General features: G+C 31.8%; 1 protein-coding gene across 1 annotated transcript; it reads left to right on the top strand.

Moving 5' to 3' along the window:
* The first annotated feature begins 4 nt into the window (after nucleotides 1-4).
* On the top strand, nucleotides 5-6034 carry LOC148276527 (uncharacterized). The gene is made up of 3 exons (XM_088234129.1): nucleotides 5-243; nucleotides 4247-4350; nucleotides 4632-6034. Exons 1-3 carry the CDS (start codon nucleotides 174-176, stop codon nucleotides 5724-5726), a joined length of 1269 nt encoding a protein of 422 aa, XP_088090255.1. The 5' UTR covers nucleotides 5-173; the 3' UTR covers nucleotides 5727-6034.
* Nucleotides 6035-17430: the final 11396 nt, after the last annotated feature.

Consider the following 17430-nt stretch of genomic DNA (forward strand, 5'->3'; position numbering starts at 1 on the left):
TGTGGTTTCCTTGTTTTCTTTTCAATAAATCAACAAATTTTTATTTTACAGTCATCCGTAAATTCAAATAGCCAAAAAATACATAAATTTTAATTCTCTCGTATCTGTTGTAAAGCATATTGCAAATAAGAATATACTTCTTTATACAATATATTTTTAATTTTTTATGAATAATGGGAGAAAAAAAATCAAAGAAAGAGAAACCAAAGAAGCGACCTATGACGTACGGCGCAAAAGGAATAGGTAGATAAACGAAACGTATATTTAACGTATATTTATAATGTCAATGTTTTTAGGTTTTAAAATTAAAAAAACAAATTATACTATTTATAAAAAAAGTTAGTGCGCTATCGAAATGTAGCAAATAATAATGTGTAATTCAAAATAATAATGTTAAAGTTACAACAAAAAGGAAACGTCACTCCACCACGCCACTCAAAAACAGTGTACGTTACCTGCATAGAATAATACAATTACTAATTAGTAAAAAATGTCCACACGTCTCGATCAAAGACTTTTTGGCCCCTTAGTTTTATATATCCCCTATGGTTATTATTAACCTCAATCTTGGAGCAAATTAGCCGAGGTATAAGCAAATAGGAAGATATAAAAAAAATGGACTCTGATTACGCGTCACAATACGTGTACATGTGTTAATTAGGTCGGAGTTGAATATGATAATAATTATAATTTAGATTGTATAGCTTAGGAACAAATTTTATAGGGCTGTTAAGACGCATAATTTTTTGTCATTCCATACGGCGCAATAATATATTATTTTTCTAATGTTTTGTATTGATTAGAAGATTTTATATGGCTTAAGATATAAATTGAAAATTCCTACTGACGTCTAATAAATAAATACGGCATCACTAATCTCTATAGCGCAAAAAAATATGCTCTGCTATCAACAATTTGAAAAAGAGAGGCCAAATCATGATACACATAAATTTAGAATATAACACAACAATATGGGCACCTTTTTGCAACTTAATAAAGTTGGAAAAGTTTAAAAAAAAAATTATATTCTTCAATTTGAAACTTAATTTTCCAGCTGAACAGATTAATCGTAACTTATTACTTAACTTTTTTAACTTGTCACCCCTCAATGAGCAAACAATTCTTAACGACACAATCAATTTTTATAAAATGGCGAAAAGCACACTGGACGTCCCTGATTTAACGAGACTAATAAGTATCAAAGTACCAAATAGATGTACAAGATTGCTGTCTGCCTTTATTGTGGCGTCTGGTAGACATAATTATTTTGTAAATTCTCCATTCGTCAGACTACACCGGTTAGGAAACTAGTATGGTAAAATTGATGTGTTTCGTCTTCCATTATCAGTTTTTAGATTAAAAATTCTTACGGCGATAAAATTAAAATAACTGACATTATTCGAACGCTGTAAAAATTACTTTTTTGTATTTTACTTGTATAGATTTAAATAATACTTATTGTAAACTTCAATCTATTTCCTAAAACTGCTGTAATAAAAAAAAACATTTAATTATGTACCCACCTACTTAAACGTATTATTTTAACTCTGTTTATGTATATATCTATAAAACATAATGTAATTTGATACACTAAAAATAAAAAAACAAAAAAATACTGAGGTAGACTGCAATCTTGTAAATCTATTATGTTAAATATTTTACCCATTTTAACCACACACTGCAATAATAATATTATAATTACCTTTTATCACTTGTAGAAAAAAATATCGAGTCATTTAGCCAATTTGTGTAAGAATACCATAATTGTTTTTGTGCTTTTATTTATTTCATAATATTTCTATTATTTTGTGTTTATATTGTACTGATTATTATCACTAAGCAGTTAAAAGTTTAAACATACCATGTATATTTTTCATAATGTTAAAGCCTGCTAGGGCGTTTAAAATGAAAAACTAAAAAATGAAAAAAAAAAGTAATATTCGTCTAGTTTATACAGCGCCATTTTTGTGAAAAATCACCTCTAGGGCTCGACGGGCTCGAGAAGTTTTCCTATGCATGAATCAAATGCTGATCTAAAAGGAGATTTTTTTAAACTTGTATTTTTACTAATACAGAGGTCCGCTAGGTTGTATTTTGGGGGCATTTCATGAACGGATTTGAATACTGTCCAGCAAATCTTAAATTCTCAACATCATTACAGTAACTGTCATTATTTAGAAATTTGTATTTAAAATTCCTTATTCGGATAATGGAGTATTAGACTGTTATTCATAAGGTAGTTTTTCTTTTCCTTCTTATGATGGAGGTTGGCATAACAATTTTGTTTTGTCCGCAGCAGCTTTGACTTTAGAACTACCGTAGAGCCACCACCGACTAGATGAACTAGGTATTGGTAGAACCCTCTTACAACACGGCTTCTCACAATATGGTTACGTGTGTGATGTAGATATTATATCATCAGAAAATGGAATTTATGGCATGTTGAAACTAGGGAAATCGATTGGAGACGACGGTTTTGACGGTATTAGCTTTCAGGACGCTCAAGATTCATCGATGAAAGATGAATGTTAAATACTTAGGACTAACAATAGATAGACAATTGACATGGAAAATTCATATCAGCAATTTAATTAGCAAAGTGGCGAAATTATCGAGACTTTTTTTAAAAAATCAAAAACTCTGTTCCGAAAATGGGAAAAAAAATATGTATAAAGCCTATTTTAAAACCAAAATATGTTAAATGCAACTACTAAGGGGAACAGGATATCAAAATGACATGAACAGACTCAAAGACAGCAAAATAAAATATTGAAGTTAGTAGATGACCTTCCCTATTTAATTGCAACTAGAGCACTTTTGAAACAAACTAAGCAATGAAATATAACTGAACTCTTTCAAATAGAATCATTAAAATTTATCCATAAATTAGCCACTGATGTAATTGTAGATGAAGAACTAAAACTTGTAGAAAAATGAGTAAACATGGATATAATAAGAGAATATCAGAAAAATATCATAAACAACCTTCTAAAACGAGACAAGGACAGTCGAGACTAATAATCAGGGACTGAAATAAAACTTTTCAAAAGATGTTAAAATATTATTTTGAACAACAGAGGATGAATAAAAAATTATATTTATTTTTTGTAAAATGAATGTTATCATTTGTAAGGGTTTATAAATAAATTATCTAATTATAAAAAAAGGGCAAGGCAGATTTACTAAAAATGACTTCAGACGTTCAAATCGATTTCGAGGAAAATAAAAGTGATGAAGATTTTGAAATACAATAATTAATTTGAAAAAAATACAAGAAGGTCTAAACGTGGCTAAAATCCAGAATATTTGTTTTAGTGCAGACCCATCGTCTTAAAAAACCGAAAATTCAAAACGGAGCTGGAAAATTGCTTGTTTCCATACCAGAACATCTGCAATGATCTTTTAGGAACAGCAAGCAAACCAAAATTACAGACTTTAAAAAATTCAGAGAAAAGACAATATTATCATTAACCCCAAAAAACGTTTTTGTTTACTTAAATCGAGCACCGATGAGGAAGAAAATCATTGAGTCAAGATTTAAAAAAATGTATTTTTTACTGTTTGACAAGTAAATATAATATTTTTTTGTAAAAATTTGTATTACCATAAAACTGTTGTGAATTTTTTGGAACTTTACCTTTTTTTGTACGCCAGAGCCATCTGGGTCTCGTATAACACAGTTTCACATACTCGTAACACGGTATATTATAGGAACCTACCTATCGTGTTGTAGAAGGGTTATCTGTACATTCTATTGTCCTCACTTTCAAGTCATTCTCTGTATAGTATTATATAAGATTAGAATGTATTTTCCTCACCTTGAGTTTTGTATCTGAATACGGCGATTGCACTGCGTTTTCCGTTTTATAAAATATATCAAAATTAACACAATAAGTGCAGTATTATATTAGTTAGAATATAAATATTTTGGCTAACACCAAATACCTAAACACATTAATTTAATATAACTTTAATTTTGAGGTCGTAATTTAAGAAAATAATGGTTGACTGTCTATTCTTATGTAATTTTTTTGAGCGTAACGTATTCAATAATCAATTTCTTTATTATTTATGTACAGTTATTGTTGCGTACACAGAGCAATGTTGGTATAATACATAAAAAAACAGTACAAAAAACATAAACCTAACACAGCACCAAATTATTACAGAAAATAAAAAAAATGGAATAGTAATTAGGTACTCGTATAATTTTGCTAATAGAAAATATTTTTATTAAATGTTTTAGAAGTGGTTCTTGGTCATCAATACTGCACACCGAAAGGCAGATTTCCTTATGTTCCTCATGAAATGGGGTGGTTATGGACGTCTAGAGATATATTAGGATTTCCGGTAGATATTATTTGATTTATTTATTAATGAAGACAGTAAATTACTAACCAGCGACAAAGTTTTGTTGAAACTGATCATTAGATCATCTGGAGTTTGAATAAACGTAATCATAATGTAAGGTAAATGATATTAAATGACACATGACGTGTTTTATTACCTGTGATTCCTACTAAGATATTGATCTGATTTTAAATTTAAGCCAGCGACCTAAGAGTAGCTTTTGCCACATCTTGTGTATGCGAAAAAAATCGATATACCTACCCGCAGTAATATGTTTTTAGTTTCGACCTGATTGGCGACCAGGTGCAGTAAGACGAAGTGTGGTCAAACTTATAAAGCGTTATTCCAGACGTGATAATGGTCCAGAGGTATCTAAAATAAAGAAGAAATTCCAAAGTAAAACAAATTTAAAACCATTAGATCTAGATAACGATGATGACGATAGGGTGAAACCGACATTTATAATCAGGAAGGTGGATGGAGATTACGTTGTTACCTTGCAGCAAATAAAGGACATTAAAACAAGGAGGGTAAATGATTATCCATACACAGATGACCCACCATATTGCTTTAAAGTACTTAATAAGACACCGGAAGAGGCGAAGATATTTGAAAGAAAAAAGGAACAGCTCAGACAATACACGGAAGGTGTTCTCTTCCAGGAAGCGTTTGATAAAATATGTAGAGATATATACAGAAGTACAGACAAAGTGGAATTAGGAAGACTTGCAAAAGAAAACGACACGTGCCCTTGCAAAGCGCTCGAAACGGAGATTTTAAAAAACTTCGCCCAGAATTTATCCACTATTCCAGAAGCCATTTGTACAGCTCTCGAGGAACCTGTTGAAGAAGAGAGTTGGTGCATAGAATTCACCCCTCCTATTGCAAAATACGACCCAAACAGGAAAATGAAAGAAACCCGTTATAACAAGGCCACTCAATATGAAATAAAGGGCTCATTAGACGACGACGAAGATAACAAGAGGAATAGAATGAAATCAGGAACAAGTTTTTCAGAAAATTTAATTACCATACCAATTCCTAGTGTTAAAAGCAACACTGCGATTGCCGAATATACGAGTAGCATAATCAGTGGAGAAAATCAAAATGAAAAAAAGCCGAAAAAGGATAAAAAAGAAAAACCTAAGGTTGACAAATCTAAAGACAAAGATAAGGGCAAGGATAAGGATAAGGATAAAGATAAAAAAGATGAAAAGAAAGGTGGCGGAGGTGGAGGTGGAGGTGGTAATTTCATGAAGGACAAGGAGCGCGTCGAGCATAACAATGACTCATGTTGTCGTGTTGATCCTTGTTTCCAACCATGCAAGACATATTGCGATCCTTGCTGCTACGACTATTGTGATTCACCATGTTGAAACATCATCAATAGAAAACTAGAGACATTTGGTACGATTTGAGTGTTTTGATCTTCGTAGGTTATCATGTCGGTTTAATAAAATATTTGATATTGTTGAAATAAAAAATCCTAGATTTTTGTAAATGTCAATGTTGTTGTTTTTGAAGGATTTTTTTCAGTAATGTGTATTTAAATGTTATATTATACTATCGATAACCTTTTCGCTACTCAAATTCCAAGTCCGTTTTTTGAAAATGTATTTATTGTGTTGTTTGTAACTAATGTTTCAGAGATTTTGAAAACATTTATGATTTCGATAAAAAAAATATAGCAAAAAATGACGTTTTATTATGTTGGAATTATTTGAAGTAGGAGATCTCTATTATAAAGAGCCAGTAAAAAAAGATTATCTCTGTATCCAGATATACCCATTTATCCAGTTAAATATAGGATAAATAATCCAGTTATGTGTCTGAAATAGAAACAGGACCCTGGATGAGTGTTTTCAACTTAATGGCTGCACTCAGGTTGAAGTCGCGAATAAGAAAATCAAGTGGAGATAAATCCGCCTTATTCTGTAGTAGCTGGTGCGTACACCTACATTCTTGAGGTCTTGGGTTCGATTCCTGACAGGGTGGTCTTAAATAAAAATTCAAAGTTGCAATTGCATTGTTTCTGGACTGGCACATCAAGCGTAAGACTGAATTTCACTGAATTTGGTTTACCAATGGATGCAGAAAGGGTAATGGCCATAGTAAATCATAAGGTATCATTTTTTAACCTGTAGGTAGCGGCCCCCAGGCGGGGCCCAAGGCCTTGCTTGGGGGTCTTAAAAAGTAAGGGTTTTAGGTCCTGCAATGGAGAAAAAATACAATAATTTTAGTGAAAAGGATGCCTGATTATTTTTTAATAATTTGTCTAATAGTTCTCCCGTTTTTGAAGCGTAAATAACCAAATTATTGTTTTTTTCCAATGAGGAAGTTCAGTGTTTTTTTTAATATTTTCAATGAAGATATATTTTATTTTTATTTTTATTTTACAACATTTTGAGTATGTCAAAATGTTTGTACGGAAAGCAACAATATAATGTTGGTAAATATTATAGAGTGTGAAAAGTGGTAATTTAACTAGCCAATGACAGGTCATAAGCCCTGTAAATGCCTAGACGTCCATGCTCCTTTCTCAAAAATGTTTTTCTTCTCTGTTGAAATAAATTTCAATCTTAATAACTGTAAAATCTAGCCATGTCTACAAAGATTTAGAAATAATCAAAGTATTGTTCAACTAACTACAAGGTAACTAAGGTTTTACATGCTTTTTTTGTATACTTTTTGTATTATATTTTCTTATATTTATTTTATCTTGGTTGAAAGAAAAAAGGAAAGAAGGCTGATCTCGGGTTACTCCGTGTGCATCCGCTGATGAAAGGATTTTTAAAAGAAAGAGTCATCGAAAAAATTTACATGTTCTTTTAAAAAAATGTGGAGTCGGGAATGAAAAGTTTTTTTGACTTAAAATCATTGCGAAAAATATATAATTAAATAAAATCTTAATTTGGGGTTGAAGTAGAAGGATTTACTGAATTTTAATCTGTTTGTTTCGAAGCTTCTTATTAGGAGCACATAGGAGACATCTGCTGCTTCCCACGACTACTAAGTGCTATGTGTATCTGTTAGATTTATAACTTCATCGGTTGGTGTAAAGTATTGATTAAATTAGCATCATAGGAATTGTTTCGTGTTCACTCACCATTTTAAAACCATTCGCTATTTTCCCACAACAAAGAAATTGAACTGACTAGTGACCGACCGAAGTTTCGGTCTGGGCCATACATTTGACAAAACTTCGGCTCAGCCGAAACCTGAGGTCGGGATGTGTCGGATTACGTTCAGCTGTACTCAGGTGGAAAATTAGCACTATAGGGAAATATTGCATACTACGAATACCGATAAAAATATATAAAATGGACTTAGAATTAATTGTATTTTAATTGCATCTAAATCAATATGGATGTTGTGGAGAAATGTTTTCATATATAAATTTAAGAAATATATATTTTTAAATACGTCACTAGAAAAACACGACATGTTTGGCCTTGATTTTTAAAAGTTTGGATATCTTACTACTAACGTATTTACATAAATAGAAGTCATATAAAAGTAATTAAAAGGTAAGAATTCAAATAAATAGGAATAATAAAAAAAATGCTCAAATGCAAAAAAAGGTTTCGAAAATGTAAAAAATATAAATATATACATTTTTCTATACATATTTAAACAAACTCAAAAAATAGAAGAAACATTAAAAGAAATAAAAGACAAAAAAATTGACAACAATATTTGAGTTTGTCCAAATGTTTGAAGACAAAAGACTGGATTTCACCCCCTCGGGAGTCATTAAGATTAACAAATCACAACAGGGATGGAGGATACCTTAGAAAGGGAATATAGAAGTCTAGGCATTTACAGGGCTTATGACCTGTCATTGGCTGGTTTAAGTGACCACTTTACACACTGTGTAACATTTACCATTTTGCCTGTATTTGAACATCCATATTTCTTCATTTCTTCCATTTGTTGATTGTAGACTCATTGTAGTTTTTCATATTACCTTTCTAAGGTATATTCTATCCCTGTTTTATTTTATTAATCAATAAATTTAAGGTAATTCAAAAAACATCTTCAAAAATAATGTATGTGTCTTCTTAAATAAAAAATGAATAACAATAATAAGGACACGAGAGCTAAGTGCGTTTCCTATCAGCACGTTGGTTATATATTTTTCTTCAACTACTGTAATGAAGGCGTAGGGTGAGATTTGTATGCAAGTGTAATAAGTGTACTGACGAAAAGACCGGTACGTCACGAAACCGGTAGTCATAGGAAAGTCGGAAAATGGTTGGGTACAAATATTAATTAACTTTCATTAAAATTTTTGACAGCATTTTAATTATTTAAATATTAATTATTATTATAATAATAATTTTATTAAGAGGGGTTATCTGTAATGGCAGATTCACTAAAGCTTGAAATATTGATGGAGATTAATCTCGTAATTCCGGAGATTCACGTTGATTCAGCTTACAAACCAATCATGAATCCAGCATACAGTTTGCATTTCACGCGCATAGCATCTGCATATCAAGTAATTCTATGCAATCTGCATATATGCATTAAAATTATCTGGGTGGTGAGTATTTAACATCTTTGCCATATTCAGGTGACATGACAGTTCAAGAGATAGACTATTATTATTATTATTGTTAATTAAACTGTGTACAAAAAGATGAATGATTTTGGAGATGTTTTCTCGATGTGCAATCAAATTTTTTGATCTAATTTCGATTGGACATATTTTTCATTTGTTTATTTAAACAATAAACACTTTGCGGGACTTATTGCTTAAAGCAATATCTTCCAGCCAACCAAAAACTGACTGGTGATAAATGATTCAAAATTGTACATAAAAATAAATATCACAGAATTAAAGATAGTCCAGAAACTGCATACGCTCATCAAACAGAAGGCGACTAAACTACTCATAAGTTAGTAGGTTTACGTTTTGACCCATTAGTTTCTTTGTAGACGTCGCTCACTACGCAACTCCTGATATGAATTCAACTATGCCGTGTTGTGTCATTTTAAAGTGTAGAAATTCTGCTAGGATCTTAAAGAAACAGGATTATATCTCATTTCATGTGTAATTAGCAAACGAATGTTTAAGTAGCAAATGCATTACTCAAAAATTGAATTATGTTTCCGTCTGTCAGATTGTCGAAGAAACAAAATGGAAATTTTGTTAGTGTTGCCAGGGTAGTGAATTTTTTAACCCTACTTTGCTCATCTAATGCAAGAACTAATGAAAATTAGACCTCTAACAACGCCGTGGGGGACATTTGAACGACATTATCTTTGAAACATAAAATAATATTTAACATGATATAAAAATATCTGTTTTATGTAAAATAAAATTTGTTTTATATTTTAAGTTCAAAGTTTATAAATTCAATTACTCTTATTGAATGACCCTTTACTTATCTACTCTGTTGTGTCCATCAATATTTTCGCTTGCACAACAAAATTTTAGAGAAATTAACAGATTGCTTTTTTTCCCCTTACATTTGTGTTATGATTATTTTTTTTCCCATCAAGCGACATCACAAATGCGCGCGGCGAAAGTAAGCCATAGTGGGGGGATTATCGGACACAGTACGATGTTTTCAAATATGATTCTACGCTCCTTCTGGATTATTCTTAATTCTATGATAAATATGCTTTTGAATATTTCTTTCGTGGACAGATGTTAATAAAAATACTTTCGTTATACGCATTAACATGATGAGGAATTTGGGATTGGGTAAAGCGTTTTGAAGGAAGAGGATCCAGGAAAGAAAACGAATAAAAAAAGGAAGTTATAGCTCCAAGGATTATACAATAATGTTTCAGGCCTTTCTTAAATGCGGCTAAGAAATATTTTGTGTTTATAGTACGTACATAAACCAAATTACATTTAAATATAAAACACCTATGAACCTGTTAGATAAAAACTACAGCCTACGCATATTCTGAATATATAATAAAGTTATTTAACTCTTGTGTGGCTGTGATGTCACACTAGTCGACATAGGTCACAAGACTTGATATATCTCATTTTTGAACTCGTATTTTTATAATCTTTAAATGGACATTTTCACACCGGGTTTGGAAAGTAAAATTTGTATAACTATGCTGAATGTTAATACAAAAAATATTTATCCTTGCTACGCGAAGAATGAATGTCCGCTAATTCAGCAACACATCTGTATAAGAGAGAACACGAAGATATAATTCATAACAAGGAAGACAGAGCGCAATTCTGTGGGGGGTGTAAAACAGATTCAGTCGGTTGATGCTAGTGATGGGGGACGCATGCGCGTAATATGAGCTGCGTATTTATGATTTTAAATTTATTTTACCATAACAGGGCTAAATTATATGTTCATTTGCATAAATTATGCAAAAGGAATTATGAAACAGTATGTCTCCATGTTTAAAATGCGGTTTTATTTTCACTGCAATGATTCAACGTCCTTTTACTGGCACCTGAAGCGTTAGACTGATCTCCTTACTTTCATATATATAAAATATTGCGGCGTACACCCAATTATTAAAACAATTTTTCACAATGACCTTCCCAAAAATCGAACTCGGAACCGTAATTAGGGTACGCGAAGGCGCCAACCCTATAATACAGGGCGGACATCGCTCGATTGCCTTTTTTAGGATTTTTACCTGAGAGTTACGAGTCAAAAACGCTCGTTCAGGATTTTGGTTTTATTTAAAAGCAGAAATGTATTCTTCGTTCACATGGACAAAGACAAACTATAAATAGAGTTTTTTTTTTTCACCACAATAGGCTTAATTACAGTGGTGAATTACAGCACAGAACACCCACGCTACAACACCTTTAAGGTGACGCGCCATTAAAATTATTTTTAAAAAAATTAAAAAAACACCCAGGCTTACGAAAAACCACATTTAATTTTTATTTTATTTCCAGGTGGTTGCTAATTATGTGGGTATGCATTAAAATATTGTCACAACTTTAAAATCCTTTTTACCCACAACCACTGCTCACTTCCCACCTCAGTATTCTTTGATAATCCGCCACAGCAAGACCTCGTGACGTATATATGATTTCATTGAACGAGTGCCGCATCAAACTCATTGTTTTCACCAACCACCAGAGTTCAGCATCAGATTGGTGGTCACCCTTGTGTTGGTGCCGCTCCCAAGTAACGGTCAGACCCAAGCAATTCCATCAAGAACGAACCAGGTTAGTGGCTTCTACTCCTGATTCATTTAATTTGTTGGGATTGTGACTGATTGACACTGCATACCACATAGAAGGATATTCATTTATTTATATTAAATTTAAAATACAGTCCACTATATCGCAGAAGCCCTAGGGCGTCGTCCCCGCTTTTTCTCGCCCCGCATCCGCGTGGGAATTCGTTTCCCACCACCGGGAATCGAACCCAGAACCTATCGTGTTTGAATCAATAATCTTAACCAATACACCACGGATGCCACCATTTATATTTATATATCTCATATTTATACCTGTCTTCCGCTACTAATACTTTAGCAAGGTAAATAACTACACGCAAAATATTTTTTTACATATCCTTTTGAACAGACTCAATAAAGTACCGAAATGGAAGTTTTATGTAAATACCATCAAAAAACTTTTCTTCAAACCTAAAATATTTACATAATCTTCGCTGTTTTTTCCCGAAGTTTTTGGCAATTTCAATTTGTTTTTATTCTCTGCGAAAGTTTTTTTTATCAATTTTCGAGTATTTACCAATAAGTTGGAGAGGAAAAACGAAAATTGAAAAGCTCCGAAAAAACGTTGATGGACTCTGAAAGCTTAATATTTTTAAGGCTTCCTTGAACTAATAATTTATCAATATAATCGGTAGGTATTATTTCAGTAATTAGAATTTAAAATTAATTTACAAAGCGCACTAACAAATGAATGCGTTTCTTATGATTTAAAGAAGAAAAAATTAATAGGAAAATTTATTTCTCAGCAATCAAAATAATAATTGTATACAACGCTTACCGACTTTTTCATGTCTACCGGTTTCGAGACGCACCCGTCTCTTCATCAGGACACTAATTATGCTAGTATTCAATTACCTTCACCACAGTAGTTACATACAAGTATAAAATCAACGTGCAACACACACACGCTATAAAATATTTAATTACACTGATTATACTATCTTGTGGGAGCGATAGTTAAAGAAAAGGGGAGGGGAGGAAGAGAGGAGCATAAAGACACTGCTTTCCATTATTTGAATTAAATTGAAATTTTAACAATAAAAACATTCCTAAAATTAGTGAAATTCTATTGAATTTTTACAAATATATCAATTATTGTATTAAGTCCAAATTAGATATGTACGTAAACATAAAAAAAAACTTGTTTATGGTTCAATTCTTAGAGTATATACATCTGTATATACTCTAAGGTTGAATTCCATAACTTTAAATTATTAATTCTCTTTGCAAATGTCAAACTCACCAACAGGGGTGTATTTAGAAATGCGATTTTCTAATTTCGCTTCATTGTATCGAATGTCACTCGGAATTATTTTTAATTTAATATTACCAAAAAATCCAGTAAAAATAAATAAATGGGTGGAAATTATAAGGAATCTATAGAGAGAATCTGATTGGAATCCATAAAAAACAAATGTTGTTTGTAAACATTCAAAAACTTTTTTTATTATGGACAAAAAAATTACATCTGTCGATTTTTTAGTACATGTAATCTCGAAAAATGCAGCTCTGGTAAACGATGAAAAAAAATTTACGCTCCAAACTTAATATATTGAAGATTTTAAGAGCTATAAATATGCTCATGGCAAAGATCTACATTTCGCTGAAAACCGCACGTAAATCGGTCCAGTAGTTATTCAGTCTATCGAGGACACGCATACAAACATTGCCTTATATATATATATATATATAGATAAAAGAGATGTGTATTAGACAGTAAAAAAGTTTATTGTAAAAATATTCTAAATAAATTTAAAAACACACCCAATAATTATAAAAATTGAAGCATAAATATTAATTATAATATCAACTAGTGATAATAAAAAAATGAAACGTAAATAAACATACTAATAATAATAAAAATTGAAAAGCATTAAAATCACAAATCACAAAACAAAAAAATAATAAAAAATAATGAGTTTTTTAAAAATTAAAACAGACACAATTTTCAGTCATATAAAGTTGCAAGATGTCTGTCTATAAGTAATAATTATAATTCATTCTAAATAAACATATTTATACATTTCCGGACTATTTTAAAGCTGATATCAGTAACACTTCAGTGGAATTTCCTTTATTGAAGGTGCCACTGCCATCACTCTAATGTATGCCGGGTACCAGCACCCACCACCCACCCCACAACAACACTTATTAGCATTCTAGAGAAGGGTAGTCCCAGTCCTAGTGGGGAGTTCGTCTCGTGTTCCTCACATAGGATAACTTTTTAATTATCCTAAAATGCAAATTTAAAGCTTTCGTTTCGCCAGGAACTGTTAATGTAAGCCGAGCTTTCGGGCAAGTCATCTAATTGAAATTTTTAAAAGTGGTAAGTAAAAATACGCGGGATGTTTGATTAATGTCTTGTAGACATAACATCCATTAATTATTCTTCGCAAATAAAGATAATTTTGCAAGTTTATGTTTGTGATAGTTCATAATAAAAGAAAGCAAACAGGAAACCACTATTTCAATTCAGTTAAGAATTCCACCGTTCTACGTTACTAAATAATATTGCATACAAAACCAATAGTACGTTTCATCATCAAATGATATTTTTTTATTTATTTTTTTATTTATTTACTTAAGTTAGTTAATATTACATTGTATATTAACTAATATATTTAAAATTATAACAAATACTTATTAAATATTTCTTACATAACTACATTATTACAATAAACATAACATTTTTTTTTTAAATCCGTAAGTTTTCTTTCATTCTTCATACTTTCAGGCATCTCATCATACAGTTTTAACCCTAAATACATTAAGCTATTTTGTGATTTTGTTTTTTTCTTAAGTGGTAGTCTTATCCTATTTCTATTTCTTGTCCTATATTTATGTACATTTCTATTTAATATAATTTCACTTATAAAATACTTTGGCATGAGATTATTAAACACTTTATATATAAATACAAATACATTATACAATGGTCTATTCTTTATTCCTATCTAGTTCAATTGTTTTCTCATTTTTTCAACACTATTATATTTGCTTTTTTTCAGTATAATTCTCATTGCTCTATTTTGTAGTATTTCAAACTTGTTTATGTCTCCCTCGTTAGCTAAATATAATATAGTAGAGCAATAGTCCTAATGAGGGGCAATTATTGTTTTGTATATAAGTTCTGCACTCTTTTTATTTATTTTTTTTCGAATTCTTCCTAGGAAGAAAATCGGGGGCTTGAATAAACATTTGTTGTTTTTTTGAGAAAGTTAATGCTTTATTTTAAAACGTATTACAAAAAAAGACATTGATTGCTACTTTTGACTATTTTCTTCCATCTTTTTGGCAGCATACAAAAAACCATATCGAGAGACCGACTCATCTTTTGGGGTTATTTTATTTATTTTATTTTATTTTATTTCATTGGAAAGCCAACAGACATTTATACATTTATAAGAATCAATTATACCATAAATACATATCATAAAGTCCAATTAGAGGCTTCCACATAATATTGTTATTGTAAATGTTGTCACATAAAAATTATACATAACATAAAATAACTAATCATACAAAACTTATAATATTACTAGAAATGTAAATGAATATTGGTCACACAGTTGCACATTACAATAAATAATACAACTATAGTTGACCATACAGTGTTCATTTATTATGTGCCTACATACAGAACTGCACATCACCTGCATAATATAGGCTGCGTATTCAAGGCGTAGCCTATATTATTAAGTTATGACTTGAATTATTTTTGGAAATTTCACTTTTAAAGGAAGTTAAAGATATGTTATTAATATCAATACAATTTAATTTTTGATTACACATATGGCAGGTTCTATTTACAAATGAATTTTGAAAAGATTTAGTTTTATATTTAGAAGTTATACACGAATCGTACCATATTATCTATACAGGGTGTTTTTTAAACCCTGTCACATCCGAAAACACGATGATCAGTATGGGCAAGAAAACATTTTAGCATATTTAGAACAGAGAAAATAAATAAAAAAAAAAAAACAATTGGTTGCTTACTTGCACTAATATGACTGTACACGTGCATAATATACCATTTCAATAGTATTTAGCCGGGCGTAAATACTTAGCCGTTTGAACACATGGGTTATATATTTTGATTTGTTACTTTTTATTTTTGATAAAAAAATTAGCTTTTTCTTGTTTGTTCTTATTTATCGATATACTTAGGAAGTATTCGTACATTCAATTATTTTTTGGAATCTCTAAGTTCAGTCATATTACTCCACTACTTCGGGAATTACAATGGCTACGTTTTCCACAGAGGGTGGAATACAAACTCTGTTGGCTTATATATAAGTCACTGCTCAATTCTGCTTAAGAACATCTGAGGGAACTTTGCATTCCAGATAAACTAGCTGACATACGTCTTACGCTTAGATCAGCTACATCTACGTCGAGAGAAAAATTTATTATACCTCTACGCAAACAGCGCGCTAAATTCGGCGAACGCGCATTAGCAGTCGCAGCCCCTACGGCATGGAATGCTCTCCCATTAGAGGTGCGAAACTGTAAGAGTGAAGTGATGTTTCGTAAAAATCTTAAAACCCGCTTGTTCTTTAAATCATTTGAATTATTCCTTAGCATGTGATGATAACGAACATTGTTTTTCTTAAATTACAAATTAAAAAAGTTGAGATTATTTATTTTTATTTTTATAATCATTTTGTTAAGCGCCCTTGAGGTATTATATTATGAAAATGGCGCTGTATAAGTTATCCATAATAATAATTAAAATGATGATCATTCATTAATTTCTTTCACGTTCATTATTTATTTATAATTAAGAATGTTCTTTCACTGGAATGCCCCGTAACGAGGGAAACTATACGTTAACATAGAAATTATGAAGCACAGTGACGCTAACCGCTTGTGTTAGTGAAAGCACGTTAATCTCATTGGTTTCCCCGTAGGCTACTTGTATGGTCACCCCATCAGTACCGGCCATTATTGAATATCTAATATTCATTGTGATGCTAATAAGTGATCGGGACTCTAAAGCGGAGACACCATGACGAATGTCTCTCGAAAGTTGTGTGACTACAGTGCAATCGTGAAAATGGGTCGAACACTTGTCTTTTTTTGAAAACGCATGTATTTTGATCGGGTACTTACTTACTTACTTACTTATCGGGTCCGGACTTTAGACCTTGCCACTCCAGGTGTGCAGCGACATATATCGCCTTGTCAGTGGCCATCCTCAAATCATTTTCATCACACGCATTTGTGGGCACCGCAGCAGATGAGGATCATCCTGCACCTCTCCACAATCGCAGTTTATGTCATCTCCCTCCAGAAAACCCCGCCTCCTGGCTGCATTTGCACCTAGACACCCCTAACCTAAGTCTATTGAGAACTTTCCATGTAGGGAAGTTCAAATTGTGGGTGGTGTATGTGCTTTCAGATGGCATTATCCAGAGCCTATGGCCGAGTTCCTCTCTCCACAGATCCTCTCTGCGTTTTTCTGCAGAGGTCTCCAAGTCAGTTGATCAGGTTAACCCTCCCTTCCCGGCGCTATGAGATTTAGATAGTATATATCGTATTAATGACTCTTATATCTCTATAAATATAATAAATAGTATTAAAATGTGTGTCCCATCTTGCAGGGGGTGCGATTTTATTAAATGCTGCGAATGCCCAGTTGTATTCCACTGGCAACCCTACTGACTAGTTCAACTCGTTAGCGTCCACGCCGCGAACCCCGGGCAATGGGATCTCACCCATAACAGTGTGACCACAGCAGATAAGGAGAATATGAAAGGCGAGTTTCTGGCGCCTTTATATTAGAACCAACCAGCTAAAGGAAGGTAGCCGCGACAGAAAAATACACCAGAGAAGGCAACGAGAAACCACTCTGGTCATCTTTTCCCAGGAATCACAATAGCGAGTAAATCC

Source organism: Micrasema longulum, unplaced genomic scaffold (genome assembly GCF_059751315.1).
Source record: "Micrasema longulum isolate JH-2025_06_02 unplaced genomic scaffold, ASM5975131v1 h1tg001206l, whole genome shotgun sequence".
NCBI lineage: Eukaryota > Metazoa > Arthropoda > Insecta > Trichoptera > Brachycentridae > Micrasema > Micrasema longulum.